The sequence below is a fragment of the Suncus etruscus genome, chromosome 17 (genome assembly GCF_024139225.1).
Source record: "Suncus etruscus isolate mSunEtr1 chromosome 17, mSunEtr1.pri.cur, whole genome shotgun sequence".
Classification (NCBI taxonomy): domain Eukaryota; kingdom Metazoa; phylum Chordata; class Mammalia; order Eulipotyphla; family Soricidae; genus Suncus; species Suncus etruscus.
In genome coordinates, this window is record NC_064864.1 from 8,985,302 (window position 1) to 9,001,100 (window position 15,799).

Genomic DNA, 15,799 nt, shown 5'->3' on the forward strand with positions numbered 1-15,799 from the left:
ACAAATTCAAAGGTCCCAAAGATGAATAGTTGAGCAAATGCATGCAAATGACTTTCTAAAAGAGAATTTAAGAGTAAATTAAGGAAGAAAAAGCTACACATCAGTGTTGTGTGCTTTGGGGCCATAGAAATAGTACAGTGGGCAGGGCCCTTGCATTGCCAACACAGATTTGATCCCCAGCACTTCATATGGTCCCCAGACCTTGCCAAGAATTATCCCTGAACCAGAGCCAGTAGTAAATATCAAGTACTGCCAAGTGTGACCCAGAAACAAAAAGAAAAAAGAAATAATTTGAAGTGGAACATTTGTTTCCAAGAGTGTCAGTGTTTATGTTTTAGGGGCATAGCATTAACACAATGTGCTCATCACCAAATTACCAGCATCCTTCCATTCTTATTTACACAATCCACTAGTTCTATTTCTTTCTCACATATACACACATATGCATACACAAACACACACACACCACTTATTTCTGTTGTCAGATACTCAAGGTTTTGTTTCATTTGACATTGTCTAGTGTTGGTTTGTTTTGTTATAATACCATATATGAGTGAGACCCTCCAGTATTCATCTTTCTTCTTTGAACTTAGCATGACAGATTACAATTCTATGTTATAGAAAAATGGAAGAGTTTGTCTTATATTTGTAGCTGAGTAGTATTCCTCTATATATATAGGTATATATTTTTATATATATATATTATATACACATATACCATAGTTTAATCCATTCATCTGTTATTGGGCATGTAGGTTGTTTCCATATTTTGGGGGGGGGGGTTTGGGCCACACCCAGTGATGGTCAGGGGTTACTCCTGGCTCTGTGCTCAGAAATCACTCCTGACTTGGGGGACCATATGGGAAACCAGGATCAAACTTGCAAGGCAAACGCCCTTCCACCTTGCTATCACTCCAGCCCCTATTGTTTCCATCTCTTAACTATCACAAATAAATTGCATTGCAATTGGTTTGCACATATATTTTCAAATTAGTGCTTTTATTTTCTTGGGAATAAAAGTGTCATAGTAGAATTGATTGATCATCTGACAGCTTGTACCAATTTTCTTTTAAAGCTTCATATAGAAGTTGAAATAGTTTATATCCATATCAGGGCTGTTTCTTCATTGTATTTTGTACAACACTTTCTTTTATCTGTTGTTTTTAATAGGATTGTTATGGCTTTTACTGTTTCTTTAATAATCAGTAATGACAAGCTATGTTTTTTCAATGCCTGTTGGTTCCCCATATGTCATCTTTGGAGAGATGCCGGTTTCACTCATTCCTCTATTTTTGATAGGATTGAGGTCTTTATATAGAAATTTGGTGTTTTTATGAACAGGAAAGATATTGTAGGAAATTTATTTGGGTCTTTTATTAATAAGCCTGTGATAAAATTAATTCAAATATACATTGTTTTACATGAAATAGAAGTTTTCAAGAACCTGTGATGACAGGTTAGGACTTGCTATTCTTTAGTTCCCATTTATTCTGTTTTCCTTTCTTTCATTATGATTATGTAGTCAACCACAGTCTGAAAATATGCCAACAATAAATATTCAGAAAGAAAAAGGCCATATTACGGAGCAGAAGTCTTCCATACACCACAAAAGCACCAAAGGGAGAGTAAATGAACCTGAAAGGAGTCTATAGTTAATCCCATGACAAAATACTTCAAGGGTGGAGAAACCCTGTATCTCTTAGGCAAAGGAAATTCCTTTTCGAATGACCCCTATATTTACTGTGCATCTGCAGGAGGGAAAAAAAAAGCACAAAACAATTTTTTTATTATTATTTACTTATCTATTTTTTGTTGATTTCATTGTTGTGGTTTGGCTATTGAAGTTGATGTCTCCATTTATATTTATTTATTTATTTTCTTCTTTTCTTTTCTTATGTGTTCTGCCACATTTTTTTTATCTCAATACCATGGCTTTTATATGGTGTTTACCCTTGGTTTTTTGTTTTGTTTTGTTTTGTTTGTTTGTTTTTTTTTGGAATGCTCACTGGATATTTTATTTGACAGTTCTTTATGTACTGTTGTAATGTTTCACCTTCTTTTTTCCCTTCGTCTCTCAAACCAAGGATAAAAGCCTCTAGAAGGACTCCGCCCATTTCCGGAGTATCTGATTCTTTTTTTCTTTTTTTTCTCCAGGTTATTACTTTTCTTTTCTTCAAACAAAACCGTATAACTTGAACTATCTAGTCCCTCCTCCCAATTGGGGGGGGGGGATAAGGGAGGTACCAAGACCAAATAGTTATAAGACCACTAAGTAGTAAGCTAGGCACAGAGGGGACCACTTATTCTAGCAGCCCCGGGGGTAAGGGAAGAGGATATGGGAAGAAGGACGGGAACGGATGTGGAGGGAGGACAATTTGGTGATGGGAATTCCCCTGATTTTATGTTAATATGTACCTAAAATATTGTCAATGATATGTAAGCCACTATGATTAAAATAAAAATTATATTTAATAAAAAAAAAGAAAAAGGCCATATTTACTTAATTTTTATCATAATCTTATTATTGTCCTATTTTTATTATTGTGATTTCTTGTTATTCATAGTTTATAAATTATTTTATTATGTATTTGGCTTAGGAGAAAACTTAGTACAAATATTTAGGGTTTGTAAGACTGAAGGTCATAAAAAGTATCCGCTGAGAATGAGTGAGAATGATTCTTATGTAAGTAAAAATGCTATTACTTTATTCACAATCATATCTAGTCTTCCTTGAAGCTGTTTGAAAAAATACAAATGGCATATAGTTTTTTTCTTAGTAAAATAACAACATGACAACGAGTTAATGATGATGAAAGATATTTTTCCAAATTCTCTCATCATATTTTTTTAATCACTCAGAGATTTAAAAAAAAAAAACTGCTTGCATAAATTTTAGGCCAACCTATTCCTTAGGCAATGACTTCTTTGTCTGACTTTCTGTGTCGCGAGGTTATTATGGCATCTAATTTCCCTCCATCACAATATATCTAACAATGCCTTTAAAGAATCATTTTTTTTTTTTTGTGGTTTTTGGGTCACACCCGGCAGTGCTCAGGGGTTATTCCTGGCTCCAGGCTCAGAAATTGCTCCTGGCAGGCACGGGAGGACCATATATGGGATGCCGGGATTCGAACCGATGACCTCCTGCATGAGAGGCAAACGCCTTACCTCCATGCTATCTCTCCGGCCCCTAAAGAATCATTTTTAATGGAATGTTTAAAATTAAAAAATGAGCTATATGATAGGGGAGGAGGGAGTTGAGGGTATTGGTGGTGGAAAGGTTGCACTGGTGATAGGGATATGTATATATTTTTTTAATTTGACTGAAACCCAACTAAAAACATTTTTGTAACCATGGTGCCTAAATAAATATATTAATAAACTATATTGATATTTCTATTGCCAATTAATAATTATTTAATTAGTAGTAATAATAATATTAATACATATATTGATAAAATACTGGTATTAAGAATAATTCCAGTTAATTTATAAAATGCAGCTCAGAGATACAGCATTGGGGCTGGAGAGATAACTCGAAGGTGAGAGCATAGTCTTTACTTGCAGAAACCTTGAGTTTGGCCCCCACCCTAGTGCCTCTGGGTGTGACTCAAAACCTAATTTAAAGGCAACAATATTTATATGAAACCCAAAACATCTTAAGGAAATAAACAATAATTTATAAATATAATGTATGTAAAACTTCACATAAAAAATAGGTTCAAAGAGATAGATAGTTTAGGGATTATAACGTGCTTGCTCTGCCCACAACCACACTAATCCATAATAATATATCTAGTCCTCTGGGCATTGCCAGGAATAAACATAAAACCATTTGTAGCCCTTGAGCATTGACAGATAAGGCTCCAAATATATAAAAGCAAATAAAAAAATGAAGCCTGTATTTAACCTTGTCCTTTAAGTAATATAGTTTGGGAAAGTTTAAGGGGCAAGGAATCTGAAAGGCCAGAAGTCGTATTGCTACTTCTGTTTTGTTCATTTCTTTCCAATCAGGCAGAGGCAAAGATCAGACATCATCAATAGTTAGCAGATATTTGGAGAAGGATGATCACATATTTTCTAGGGGATCGAGAACAAAAAAGAGAACTTCCATTTCCTGCGGTGTCAATTAGTTTTCAATATAGCCATTCCCTTTTCTTTATTTCTTTATTTTTTTATTTCCTCTCTCTTCTTTCCCATTAGATTATAAAGTGATTCATTGTTGGAGCCAAAATGATAGTACAGTAGGTAGGGAGTTTGCCTTATATGCGGTCAATTTAAGTTTTGATCCCCAGAATCCATATGGTCTCACAAACACCACTAGTAGTCATTCCTGTGTCTGGATCTCTGTTTTCTGTGGAAGACTGAGAAAAGGGAAGAAAATCTACTGTTGCTCCTTCTCTTTTCTCCTTACATTCTCAGGTCAAACATCAGCTACCTAATGAGAATTGTTTAATGTCCAGGATATTGTGTGAATTAGAGAGAGAGCAGGCGTTCAACAACTACTGTTTATGGTTTTTTTTAAGCATTAGCACAGATGTTCTTAAACCGAATATGAAAGCAGGCTTAGCCATCCTAAGCCTGACAAGCAGTAGTGTGTGTCATTATGCATGCAGCGGCACATTTGATGTGTGCACAGATTTGTTTGGAACTAATTGTAACAGTAGAAGGAGTTTATTTATAACCTATGTTAGTCTCATGAGAACCAAATATTAAGTGCATAGAGAGCGACTGCATTAGAGAATTTGATTTTTATCATTTATCTTTTGTCTTGACTTAGAGTTTTCAGGAGGGGAATAGAGAGGAGATAGGAAAACATATGGAATTGGCAACACTTTCCAGATCTGCAATCATTCAGTGGTCTTCCTTGTATGTTGGCATCTTTCTCAACTCTTTAACTGCTCTCATGTATTGAAAGTGGGGCATTTGGTATGCTTAACTCACAGTTGTTATCTCTGGCAGAAGAAATATCTAGGCAGATTAATGTCATGTGTTCCCATAAGGGCATTTAAGTCCTTCTGGACAAATTCACTGATAGTCACTGAGCAGGCATCAAAGAAGATGCTATTTTATAAAACAATGAGCCATGATTGCATAGATCATTTATTTCTATTTGGGGGGACACACCCAGGAGTGATGTTTTATTTTTCCTCCTGCCTAGCAGCCATTTGGAAATTCTGAAAGCAATTTTTGGTTTGTCACCACAAAGGAAAGGGGTACTATTGCCACTTAATAGGTTGGGACCATGTATGCTAGGGAGTATGGACCCATCCTCCACTGCAAATGACTACCAAGAATTATCCCAAATAGTACTGAAATTTAGAATTTCTGATTCAGACAGAGCTAGTCCTTTTGACACCCGAGATGCTGGAAATTAGCCCTGGGATTCCCCCATGCAATGACTGTGCTCCAACCCTTTGAGTCATCTCAAAGGTTCTTTTAGTTACCTTCTAATTTTTTTTTGTTATACAGAGACTTCATTTAGGACATAAGGACAGATTACCCCCCAAACCAGGACTAAAGCCAGATGAATTAGTACCTTCATCCATCATCCAGCTGGATTCAGTCTTGTGGGATGAAACAAACATGTAAGGCCAAGCTATATGAACCCATAGGAGCAGAATTCTATACAGTGTTGTCCCCTACTCTGTCTATTAAGTTACAGAGACATTAAAGACAGTTAGTAAGCACATCAAAGTTCTATGAATACAGTAAGAACAAAGACTGAGATATTCCACAGAGCCAATCATCTGGCATCCTTAAAATTAAGACTAAAGGCATTACTATTTCCTATTACAGTTTTTGCTCACATTACCCTCTACATCTGTAAAACCCTAAGGTACTTTATTCTAGGCATTTCTGTGTATTTTATTTTATGCATTTCTATCTTTGTTGCCTGTGTATATTCTAAGACTTAAACCATTTTGTGCGGGGTCCTGAAGCCCCCCAGGGGGGCCCGGCCAGCAGGAATTAGCTGGGAAGACTTCTCAGACAACCGCACTCCTATTTTGCTGGGTAGAAGCACAACCACACTGTAAAAAATCTGAGAGAGGTTAATAATAAAGACCCAAGGCAATGTCTCACTGCTCAAGGGCAACTTTATTTGGCTACAGCTCCTTCTTATATAGAAAAGGAGAAGGGGGCAGTACAAGGGTGATGTCAATCACACTTTTGGCATGAAAATTACTTCATTATTCCAAATAAGGCAAGTGGGCAATACTTCTTGCAGTATCCATGGAAACATCTTGTGACCTTCTACCTGCATTCCTAATTGCTTGACTATCAGGAGGTGGTGCAAGATGTGCTTGCCTCAGTGATCTTGAACAGACAATGTAGCATATACACAATAATGAATGTCTTGTAAACTCAGGGATATGGTTAAGGGAGTAAGGCCTCTTTTCTGGGAATGGTACTGGGCTGTGTTGCTCTCCTCCGGGCTAAAAGATTAATTATACTTTGCAGCTGCATTTTCCTTTCTCTTTGGCCCAAGAACTTACAGCAAGACTGCATGTAGCCTTTAGGTGAAAGGCTGGATTATGGCAGAAAGAATAGCAAAATGGCCTCAAACAAGTCAGTCCCCAACAATTTTGCCTCTGGGATAGGGGACTATCCTGACTTTGGAGTTTGAAGGACTTTGAAGGACAATTTCCCACAGTATGTTTTGTGTTAAATGCCAAGTGAGATGGGTAAAATTAACACTTGGGGCACTGCACAGCTAAACTGTGGAGGTGTGGGAAGGCTTTATAGATTAAGGCCACTGTGTGAAGGGGTTCTTTGAAGGAAAAATTCCTACCAGTGACTAAAACATTTGCCTCTGTGAAGCCATGTTCCATATGACTGCATTTATAACCAGTGATGATGTGGTTTGGGCTGCCCTTTGGGGAAAACCTATCAACTCGTGTATTTATGAAGCTATTAATTTGATATGTGGCATTAGATATAAAAGAATGAAACAGATTGTCAGATTTCTATCTGTTGGCCACTAGGAAGTTGTAGGACTTAGTTTTTTGTCTTTGAACTGCATGCTGATATAAAGTGCCTACATATTCTGGGAAATTCTGTTCCCAGTTGTGATATCACAGAAAGGTCTGTGGGATGGAGGGCATAGGGAAAATGATGCCAGAGATGAAGCCCAGTTCTTCTACCAATAAGACATATACTCGACCCTGAGTCAAGAAACTAGTGACCACATAGATTCTGATAGTTTGTTTCTTCTTTCTCAATAGTTTGGAGGAACAGCTTTCTTGATTTTTCTCTTTTCTTTTTAATGTTCTAAAGTATATTATTGAAGCACCATGTTTTCCAAGTTTGTTTATAATACAGTTGTTTTATGTGCACAATTTAAAAAAAAGGTTTATTCTAAAGTGCCAGTTTATTATTTATACTGTCATATTTCCACGTTATTTTAATTAAAAATAATTTTAAATATAAAAAAGTAAAGTTGCTGGTATAGTTTTTTCCTGCTGACTTTACAAAAGTTTTTTCTAACATGTTTGTGTTCAAAATAAATATTTGAATTTAAAAGTCTTTGTTTTACTTTATTTTTGAAACAACTAGCTTTCAAACAGTATTTTGAGGTCATTGCTAACTTTGCTCTTCTTTCCTTTTCAGTCTGATGCCAACGCAAGTTACTTAAGAGCAGCTAGAGCTGGGCACCTCGAAAAGGCCCTTGACTACATAAAAAATGGAGTTGACATCAACATTTGCAATCAGGTCAGTAGTGGTCATTGCTGTTGGCATTCTTAACTTTTTAGGTAACATTATAAAACCCACATTGAATTTGCATGAGATATTAACAAGACATTTGCTTTGCTGTAGATTTTTGGTCATTCTAAAAGTTGTTTATTAATAGCATAACAATATAACTAGAGCTTTAAGAGACTGTAATTAATTAATCACAAATTATTCCTGTATCAACCCATTGGTGAAAGTGCTCTTTTTTTTTTTTCATTTTTTCCATTTTTTTTTATTTTTATTGTAACCAATGTGAATTACAAGTCTTTCACAATTATATTTGAGGTATATTGTGACAGTAAATTGGGCCATTCCCACTACCAGTGTTGTCTTTCCTCTACCTCTGTTCCCAGCATGCATCCCATACCTCTCCCCTTTGCCCCCTGGAATACTAGTAAACAGGTCTCCTTTGTATAACTAGTTGTAGATTGGGTAACTTGATTCTGTTGTCATTGACTTTGGGTTTGGTATTTAGTTCTGATCATTTTTTATTTCCACTCAATGTTAATGCTACTATTTGCTCCTGTTACCATCCACTTTTTATTTCCCTCCATTTATGAGGCAGAACAAGATGATTCAAGTTCAGTGATTCTGTTGGGAAAAGAAAAAAAAGAAAGAAAAAAAAGAAAGCTGGGAGGAGTCTATCTAGGAGCTATTAAAGCCAGAGAATATTTGCATACTAATAAAGCAAGCTGTCATTTTATTTTATGGGGTGATAATACTGCAATAAAATTAAATGTACGGTGTCTCATAAAGAAGCTGGGCTTCATTTAGAAAATGAAATTTAAGTTCTTACACTGACATCCTTCTTGCTTTCTCTCTGCCACTAACTACCTAATACATGATCTTTAAAGAATCATTTTCTCTTGTCAAAATAGATTTCTTTCATTTAAGAAGTATAAGAGTTGGATTGAGTGATATGTAATACTTTATTTTTTAGCAGCAGTATGCCTATATTGCAAATATTTATTTTTAGTTCTTCCCTGACATTTGTAGTCTATATTTACCAATTCAATGAATATTTTGACTTAGATATGTTGCAGGGTTGGTTTTTTGTTTGGGGGTTTTGGAGTCTTATTTGTTTGTTTGTTTTCTGTTGAATTTACCCAGCAAAAATTATCTAATTATTATTTGCTTTGCTATCATAGAAATGTGGTTCTGTGTCCCAAAATCCTAAAATGTACTAAAGTGATGATATCAAAACAACCTAGAAAAATTTTAATTACTTCTACTCCTAATCAAGTTTTTATACTGCTTACATGTGAGTGGTGTTGAAAGCTCTTGGTTGACTGTTCATTGCTCTTTTTTTTAACCTAAGTAATGTTTTTCCTTTACTTTCTATCAGAATGGCTTGAATGCTCTCCATCTTGCTTCCAAAGAAGGCCATGTAGAAGTTGTATCTGAACTGCTACAGAGAGAAGCCAACGTAGATGCAGCTACAAAGGTTAGTGTCACAATTTTCATGATTTTATACTGCTTGCAAAGTAGGAGGATTCTGCCCTCCAAAGAATTGTGATGTGCTTCCCCTATTTCCTAAAGCCATTCTATTTGGGGATGTAGAAATATTTGATTTTTTTAATAAAATGTCAAGAGAGGGGAAACTGTGTAAGCTGATATCTTGCTTTATATTTTACAGAAAGGAAACACAGCTCTGCATATAGCATCATTGGCTGGACAAGCAGAAGTGGTAAAAGTCTTGGTTACAAATGGAGCCAATGTCAATGCACAATCTCAGGTATACATGCAACTCTATTGCAAAGAAATTTTATTGGAGTTTCCATGATCTTATACTCTTCATTTCACATGTATGGATATTTGTAATCTTGAATATGTAAGAAATTTGGTAAGTCAATCACCTATGAACTATATGCTGGAAATCATAAGCACAAATATTTGGGGGAATCTCTAAAACTCAAAGTCTTAACAGTATTTTATAATACTTGCCATATTTATCAACCTACAAAAGAAATGAGGGTACCTAAACAGATGTAAAATATTCTTAGAGTTTTAGAACATATCTTTGCTTTCTTTGAAAAGAGCAGACACTAGTTCTGGTTAATTTAGGCATCATTTGTATTCTATGAAACAAATTCAAAAGCAAAAATGGGAGCAAAGTAAACTTTAAAAGTCCCAAACATTAAAATGCCTTTGTTGTTGATTATAGATCTGTGCTAATTTATTCCACTAGACACTTCTCTAAACTCTCAGAGCTTGCATACTTTAGGAATACCAGTAGATTTCCCTGATAGGCTCTGAATCTGAGAGAAATTACTGCACTTAATTGACTTAAATATATAGACCCTTCAGGTGTGTTTCACAAATAGATTATAGAGTATTTTATGATGTGTCTTAAAGTGTTAACTTGAGCTAACCTACTGGAAAAGTAACTCCTAGATATAAATATATTGTTGCTTCTCCTGAATTCAATGTAGGCAATAAGTTAAGTAAGTTACCCATTAATAAGATACCCAATATATTTTCATATGTTCTACTCCAATATCACTTCCTGGGGTGAAGATAAAAATGAACAGCAAAGCCATTTTTGCTAAATGACTCTATCTCATGCTCTATGCTGAGATTCGGAGCCTTCAATAACATGTTTTGGAGATGTCTCTGCTTGCAAGTACAGACCCTGCATGTTTATAGTTACAGGAATAGCTCCAATATATAATATAGGCAAAGATTATATATAGATATGTGATCTCTCTGTATGTATATATAAAGCTATCTTAGAGATAAAACACAACTTGTATAAGTAAAATGTGACATATAAAAATGTGATGTACTTTCAGCATGGTTGAAACATGGAAAAATATATAATGTCTTCATTTTTTGAGTCCCCTCTGACATGAGGTAGTATAGAAAATCAAACATTATTATAACACTATGAAACACGTTTTACTAGTATTGTGTATATTAAGGACTTAGCCATTATAAAAAGTGGTCTCTATTCAAAAATTACTTCTAGTTGCATTTCCCCTCTCTTTTTTATTTATGACTATCCCCAGATCTTAGATTTTGTACATAAAGGCTTCAGGGTTAGTTAAAAAAAAAGGCATAATTGTTCAATGACTTGCTGATAGCATTAGACTAAATACTGGTTGAAGAATGAAGATGATTTTATGATAGCTATTTCAAATAAAAATTTATTTTTAAATCGCAGGATTCAATGAAGAAATATTAGATGAAACCTGTGATTCTCAAATACTTTCTTGTTGTTGTTATTTTCTAAGACATGCCCAGTGATGCTTAGAGGTTAACTCTGGCTCTGCTCTCAGAAATAACTCCTGGCAGGCTCTGGGAACCATATGGGATTCCAGAGATCGAATCTGGGTTGGCTGCGTGCAAGGCAAATGCCCTATCCACTGTACTATTGCTCCGGCCCTCTCGAATACTTTTTGAAAAACTCTCTCATTGTCCTTTCTGATGCTAATGCTTATACTGTAAAAATAAAACGTGAAGCATACCATGTCAAGGTAGAATATAATTTGGTTAGAAAAGTGTCACCAAAAAATCGGATTTTTCTCCATAAAAATCAGATTTGCTTTAGTCTTTGAGTTTTTATGAATCCAACTGATACATGACTACAGTTATAACCCACATATTACTAAATTTCATTAACTTGTTTCTACAGTTCCTAATTTTATCTTTCAAGATAAATTTTTTTCATTATTTACTATGGCACTTGAACTTGATTTTGCATGTGCTTTATTTTCTCATATTTTCTTATTTTGGATCAAATTTAAAGTACGCAGAATTTCAGGACTGCCTCTCTCATTACTACAATCATATAATGATAATTCTGGTACCATGAACTAATATCATCAAGGAAAGCAAGGAAAGGAACCACACAGTCTTTCCAAGTACATGATTCCTTATACATACAGACTAATTTCTTTCCAGTTTCACTTTGGTTCAATTTTTTTGATGGCCTATGTCACTTGCTATAATTCTCTTAGGAAAATTCACTTAAGATTTATGTATTTCCCAAAAAAAAATACCATGAAGTAGAATATTGACAAGTACAATACTTTGGGAGAGACTCAGACCAACTAACTCCCAGAAAAAAACATCATGTTTTTAAATCAATTATTTAAAAGTTTCTGCACCTTTTTATTGAAAATAAAAGAAGTAGGCTAAGCTCTTAAACAGTGGGGAAAACTGTAATTCAGTTTCATTTTCTTCTTATTTCCAGTTTCATTTCATCTCCATTTCCCACTCTATGGGAAGAAAATAATAAATGGCACATATATAAACAATAAATTGCACATATTCTTATTGGGTAGATCAGCATATTTTTTCAGCCTCCACTGCAGTGCGGTTGAGATGCTACAGTTGAAATCAAATCCTAAAACGAGTTGATTTCAGTAGCTACACATTCCCTACCGATGATGAAGTAGAAGAACATAGGCCACGGAATTCCCTTCTTCTTGCAGCTGCCCTTGGAATACCCGGCCACTGAGTTCTCAGTAAACATATCCCCCTTCATCTGACACCTGCTCCTGTAGGTTTCTGAGCTGCATCAGACCATAGACAGAACAAGTAGTGAGTTCATGAAATGACCATGAAGCAGAAAAAAGCTTCCATGTAACTCTTGGGAGTGACTTACAATACAAACCTATGTGTGTGAGAGAGAAATATGTGTGTGGCATTTTTGTGTGTGGCATGAGGAATTAAATCCAGACTCTTCTACATGTACTGTTTGTGTTCTACCACTGAACTACATTCCCAACCTTCAGTACAAACCATCACAAAGTACAAATTATGCATTGTTCTATTTGGGTTGCAACGTACAAAATATCAGAAGAAATACTAATATTCAAGAAAGACACTAGCCTAAGTGAAATTTGCATCTATATGCAATATTTTTAAAAAAACCAACAAATAAGAATATCAAGAGAGCCTCTTGGCTTCTTAAATGGAACATCCAGATTAAAGTGACATTGGGCCATATCAAGTTCTGATATTCTAAAATGAGGATCTGTGGACATTTATAGATTTTTTTTTGATGAAATAAAAGTTTTATTTAGAGACCTTACCTTAAAGAAATAAATACTAGAAGAGAAAAAGAGATATCCATTCATGAGAAAACATGGGCTTCTTCAGAACTAAAATCTTCTATAAATATTTTAAACGAATTTTTATTATTGCTTTATCTATTTTAGTATTGAAAAACCTCAAACTTCTTTATCAAATTACAGCTTTTATTCCTGTCTTTATGTGTTTGTTCTGTAAAATAAGATACCATCTGTGTTTATTAAAAATGTTTCAAACAATATTTTCTCTTAATTATAAAAGTGTTAAAAATGTGGAAGCATAATGGGGTCACCAACCCCCTTTAATTAAACAATCATTTTTTTCTTGATCTTTCAATATGATCTAATATTTTCTGTGATGGAGAAATCAAACATGTAGGTGTGACCCAGTTTGAACCATTATGATCTTTCTCCTTTTGATGCACCACAAGTTAAAGTTTACAAAACTATTAAGCATCAAGGATCTGGAAATATAGTCCAGTGGTAGAGTGCTGCGGACAGCCTGCGTCCCTAAGCAGAACCTTCCTAGGGTTCGAGAACCTTTTATGGGGAGAGAGTGGGAGCACGAGCGGACGAATATGAAATATGAAAATGAAATAAATGAAACCGCACAAAATGCATTGTATGGGGATACACGTCCATGGGACGAGAGACAAATTTACTGTTCAGCCGATGACATTTTTAAGCACAAACTGGTATGCAAGGTGTTTTCAGGGAAAACAAAGAGCAGAGGATCTTCCCAATGAGACCAGGCCCTAGAATTTACATATCAAATAATTATTTGATGTACGTGAGAAGAGCCCTGCTAGAGGGCTGTGAAACAAGAACTAGAAATATTTTTGGTTGGGCCCGGAGAGATAGCACAGCGGCGTTTGCCTTGCAAGCAGCCGATCCAGGACCAAAGGTGGTTGGTTCGAATCCCGGTGTCCCATATGGTCCCCCGTGCCTGCCAGGAGCTATTTCTGAACAGACAGCCAGGAGGAACCCCTGAGCACCGCCGGGTGTGGCCCAAAAAAAAACAAAAACAAACAAAAAAAAAACAAACAAAAAAAATGTTTTTGGTTTAGCAAGAAGCAGGTTTTTCAAGAAACCAGGAGGAGAGAGACAGAGATATTTATGATGTTTATGTAGTTGCCGGAAAATAGTTTTTTGGGGGACAGAAATAATTGTTTACCATCATAGAATTAGACTCAGAAAAAACAAGCTGCTGGCACCAGGTTATACTAGAAGTAAGAGTCACAAGTAGGCTAGCCAGTGGGGAGCTTTAGGCGGACTTTGGTACCGAAATTCCTTTGGGAATGTAGAAAGGCTAAGGCCGAATTTCTATATAGAAAAGGAGACAAAAATCAAATAAATAAAAGTAAAGAGATATATAATGTCACAGCCATGTCAGAAATATAGCCAGTAATCCACGCAAGGGTCAATGACTTCTCCAACGGGCCTTCTGGCCGATATTTCTTGGGAGGAAAAATTAGGCACTGCACCACGAAAGCCAAAAGCCACATCTGGTGCGTGTTTCCTTTTGCGGGTAGGTGACAGTAGAGACTTGTTTTTATGAGTCCTTGGGTTCAATTCTGTGCTGAAAAGTATAATAAAAGTAGTCTCATGTGATAGTAAACCTAGGATTAGTTTCTTAGCAGGTAGGTCACTTGCCTTGCATGTGGCTGACCCAGGTTCAACCTGTCACCCCTAGAGTCCTCCAAGCTCTTCGAAGAGTGATCACTGAACACAGAGCCAGGTGTATGCCCTAGGCACTGCTGGGTGTGGCCTAAAAAATAAAAAATAAATAAAGACTATCTGAGTCGGAGAGGAAGTTCAGCATGTAATACTTATTATGTCTTCATGCAGCCAACCCAGATTTAATACCTCATGTAACCCCCAGAGCCCTGCCAGAAATAATGACTGAGCCACCCCCCAAAAAATATATTATCATATATCATTCATTAAAAAACTACCATCATGTCTTAGCATTTTCATGAAAAGCAGAACTCTATGATAGACTTTCAGAATTGAGTTCAAACCAAAAGGGGTATGATTTGAAATTTAATCCTTAAATCACAGGAGGATTTTCTAATTTTATATTCTTTTGGTGGATATAAGTCTGTGCAATCCATAAAATTATAATTTCCCCATTTTTTTGTTCATAGAACCACAACATTTTCCAAGGCAGAAGGTATTAAATTTTATGTATAAACATTGCATTTGGGGGAATTGGCCCACACCCGGCAGAGCCCAGAGGTTATTTCTGACTCTGTGCTCAGAAATTGCTCCTAGCAGTCTCAGGGAACCATATAGGATGCTGGGGATTGAACCGGGTGGGTCCCGGGTCAGCTGCATGCAGGGTAAACACCCTACTGCTGTGCTATCACTCTGGCTTCTGCATATTTAATTTAAAGTAGTTAATGACTGGAAGCTACAATGGTCAAGTCTATTTTTCTTTATGTCTTGTAATATTTAGAATATTTTTCTCATGACAGCTGCTGAATAGCTAGTTGATGATTTAATGAATATACTTCTCTTATGTGGGTGGATATGTTGTTGTAAATCATACTTAAATAATGACTACTAACTTGAACTACACTCAATCTGTGAATTATAAAATACGTTTGGGGATTATATAACAGATTTTTAAACTATAGTCCTTTGGTTTTCTAGTAATCATGCATTAAAGTATTAAAGTTAGTTTATATGAGCATTTCTTAAAACATTGTTAAAACTCTGGAAAATAGATTTTATTTATCTAATAGATTACTTGATATCTATTGTGGGAAAAAATGTCTCTAGAAACATCTAAATATTTTATTTTTTGCTTTCAGAATGGGTTTACCCCATTATATATGGCAGCCCAGGAAAACCATCTGGAGGTGGTTAAGTTTCTTCTTGACAATGGTGCAAGCCAAAGTCTAGCCACAGAGGTAAGACATTGTTTTATTCTACTTATGAGTTTACATTTCTGGAGAATTTTATAAGCCTAGATTGTGAACTGAAAAATTGTCTCAGTGATATGTCAATTTCATCACATACTAATG

At 35.5% G+C, this 15,799-nt stretch overlaps 1 protein-coding gene across 10 annotated transcripts in view; it reads left to right on the top strand.

Annotated features, from left to right (window-relative positions):
* Positions 1–15,799, top strand: part of ANK3 (ankyrin 3) — a 551,722-nt gene that overhangs the window by 296,270 nt on the left and 239,653 nt on the right. For all 10 annotated transcript variants that reach the window (XM_049790516.1, XM_049790512.1, XM_049790515.1 and 7 more), the window contains exons 2-5: positions 7,612–7,713; positions 9,080–9,178; positions 9,371–9,469; positions 15,587–15,685. In XM_049790516.1, coding sequence (XP_049646473.1) covers positions 7,612–7,713; positions 9,080–9,178; positions 9,371–9,469; positions 15,587–15,685 — 399 coding nt within the window. The remainder of the gene's footprint in view (positions 1–7,611; positions 7,714–9,079; positions 9,179–9,370; positions 9,470–15,586; positions 15,686–15,799) is intronic.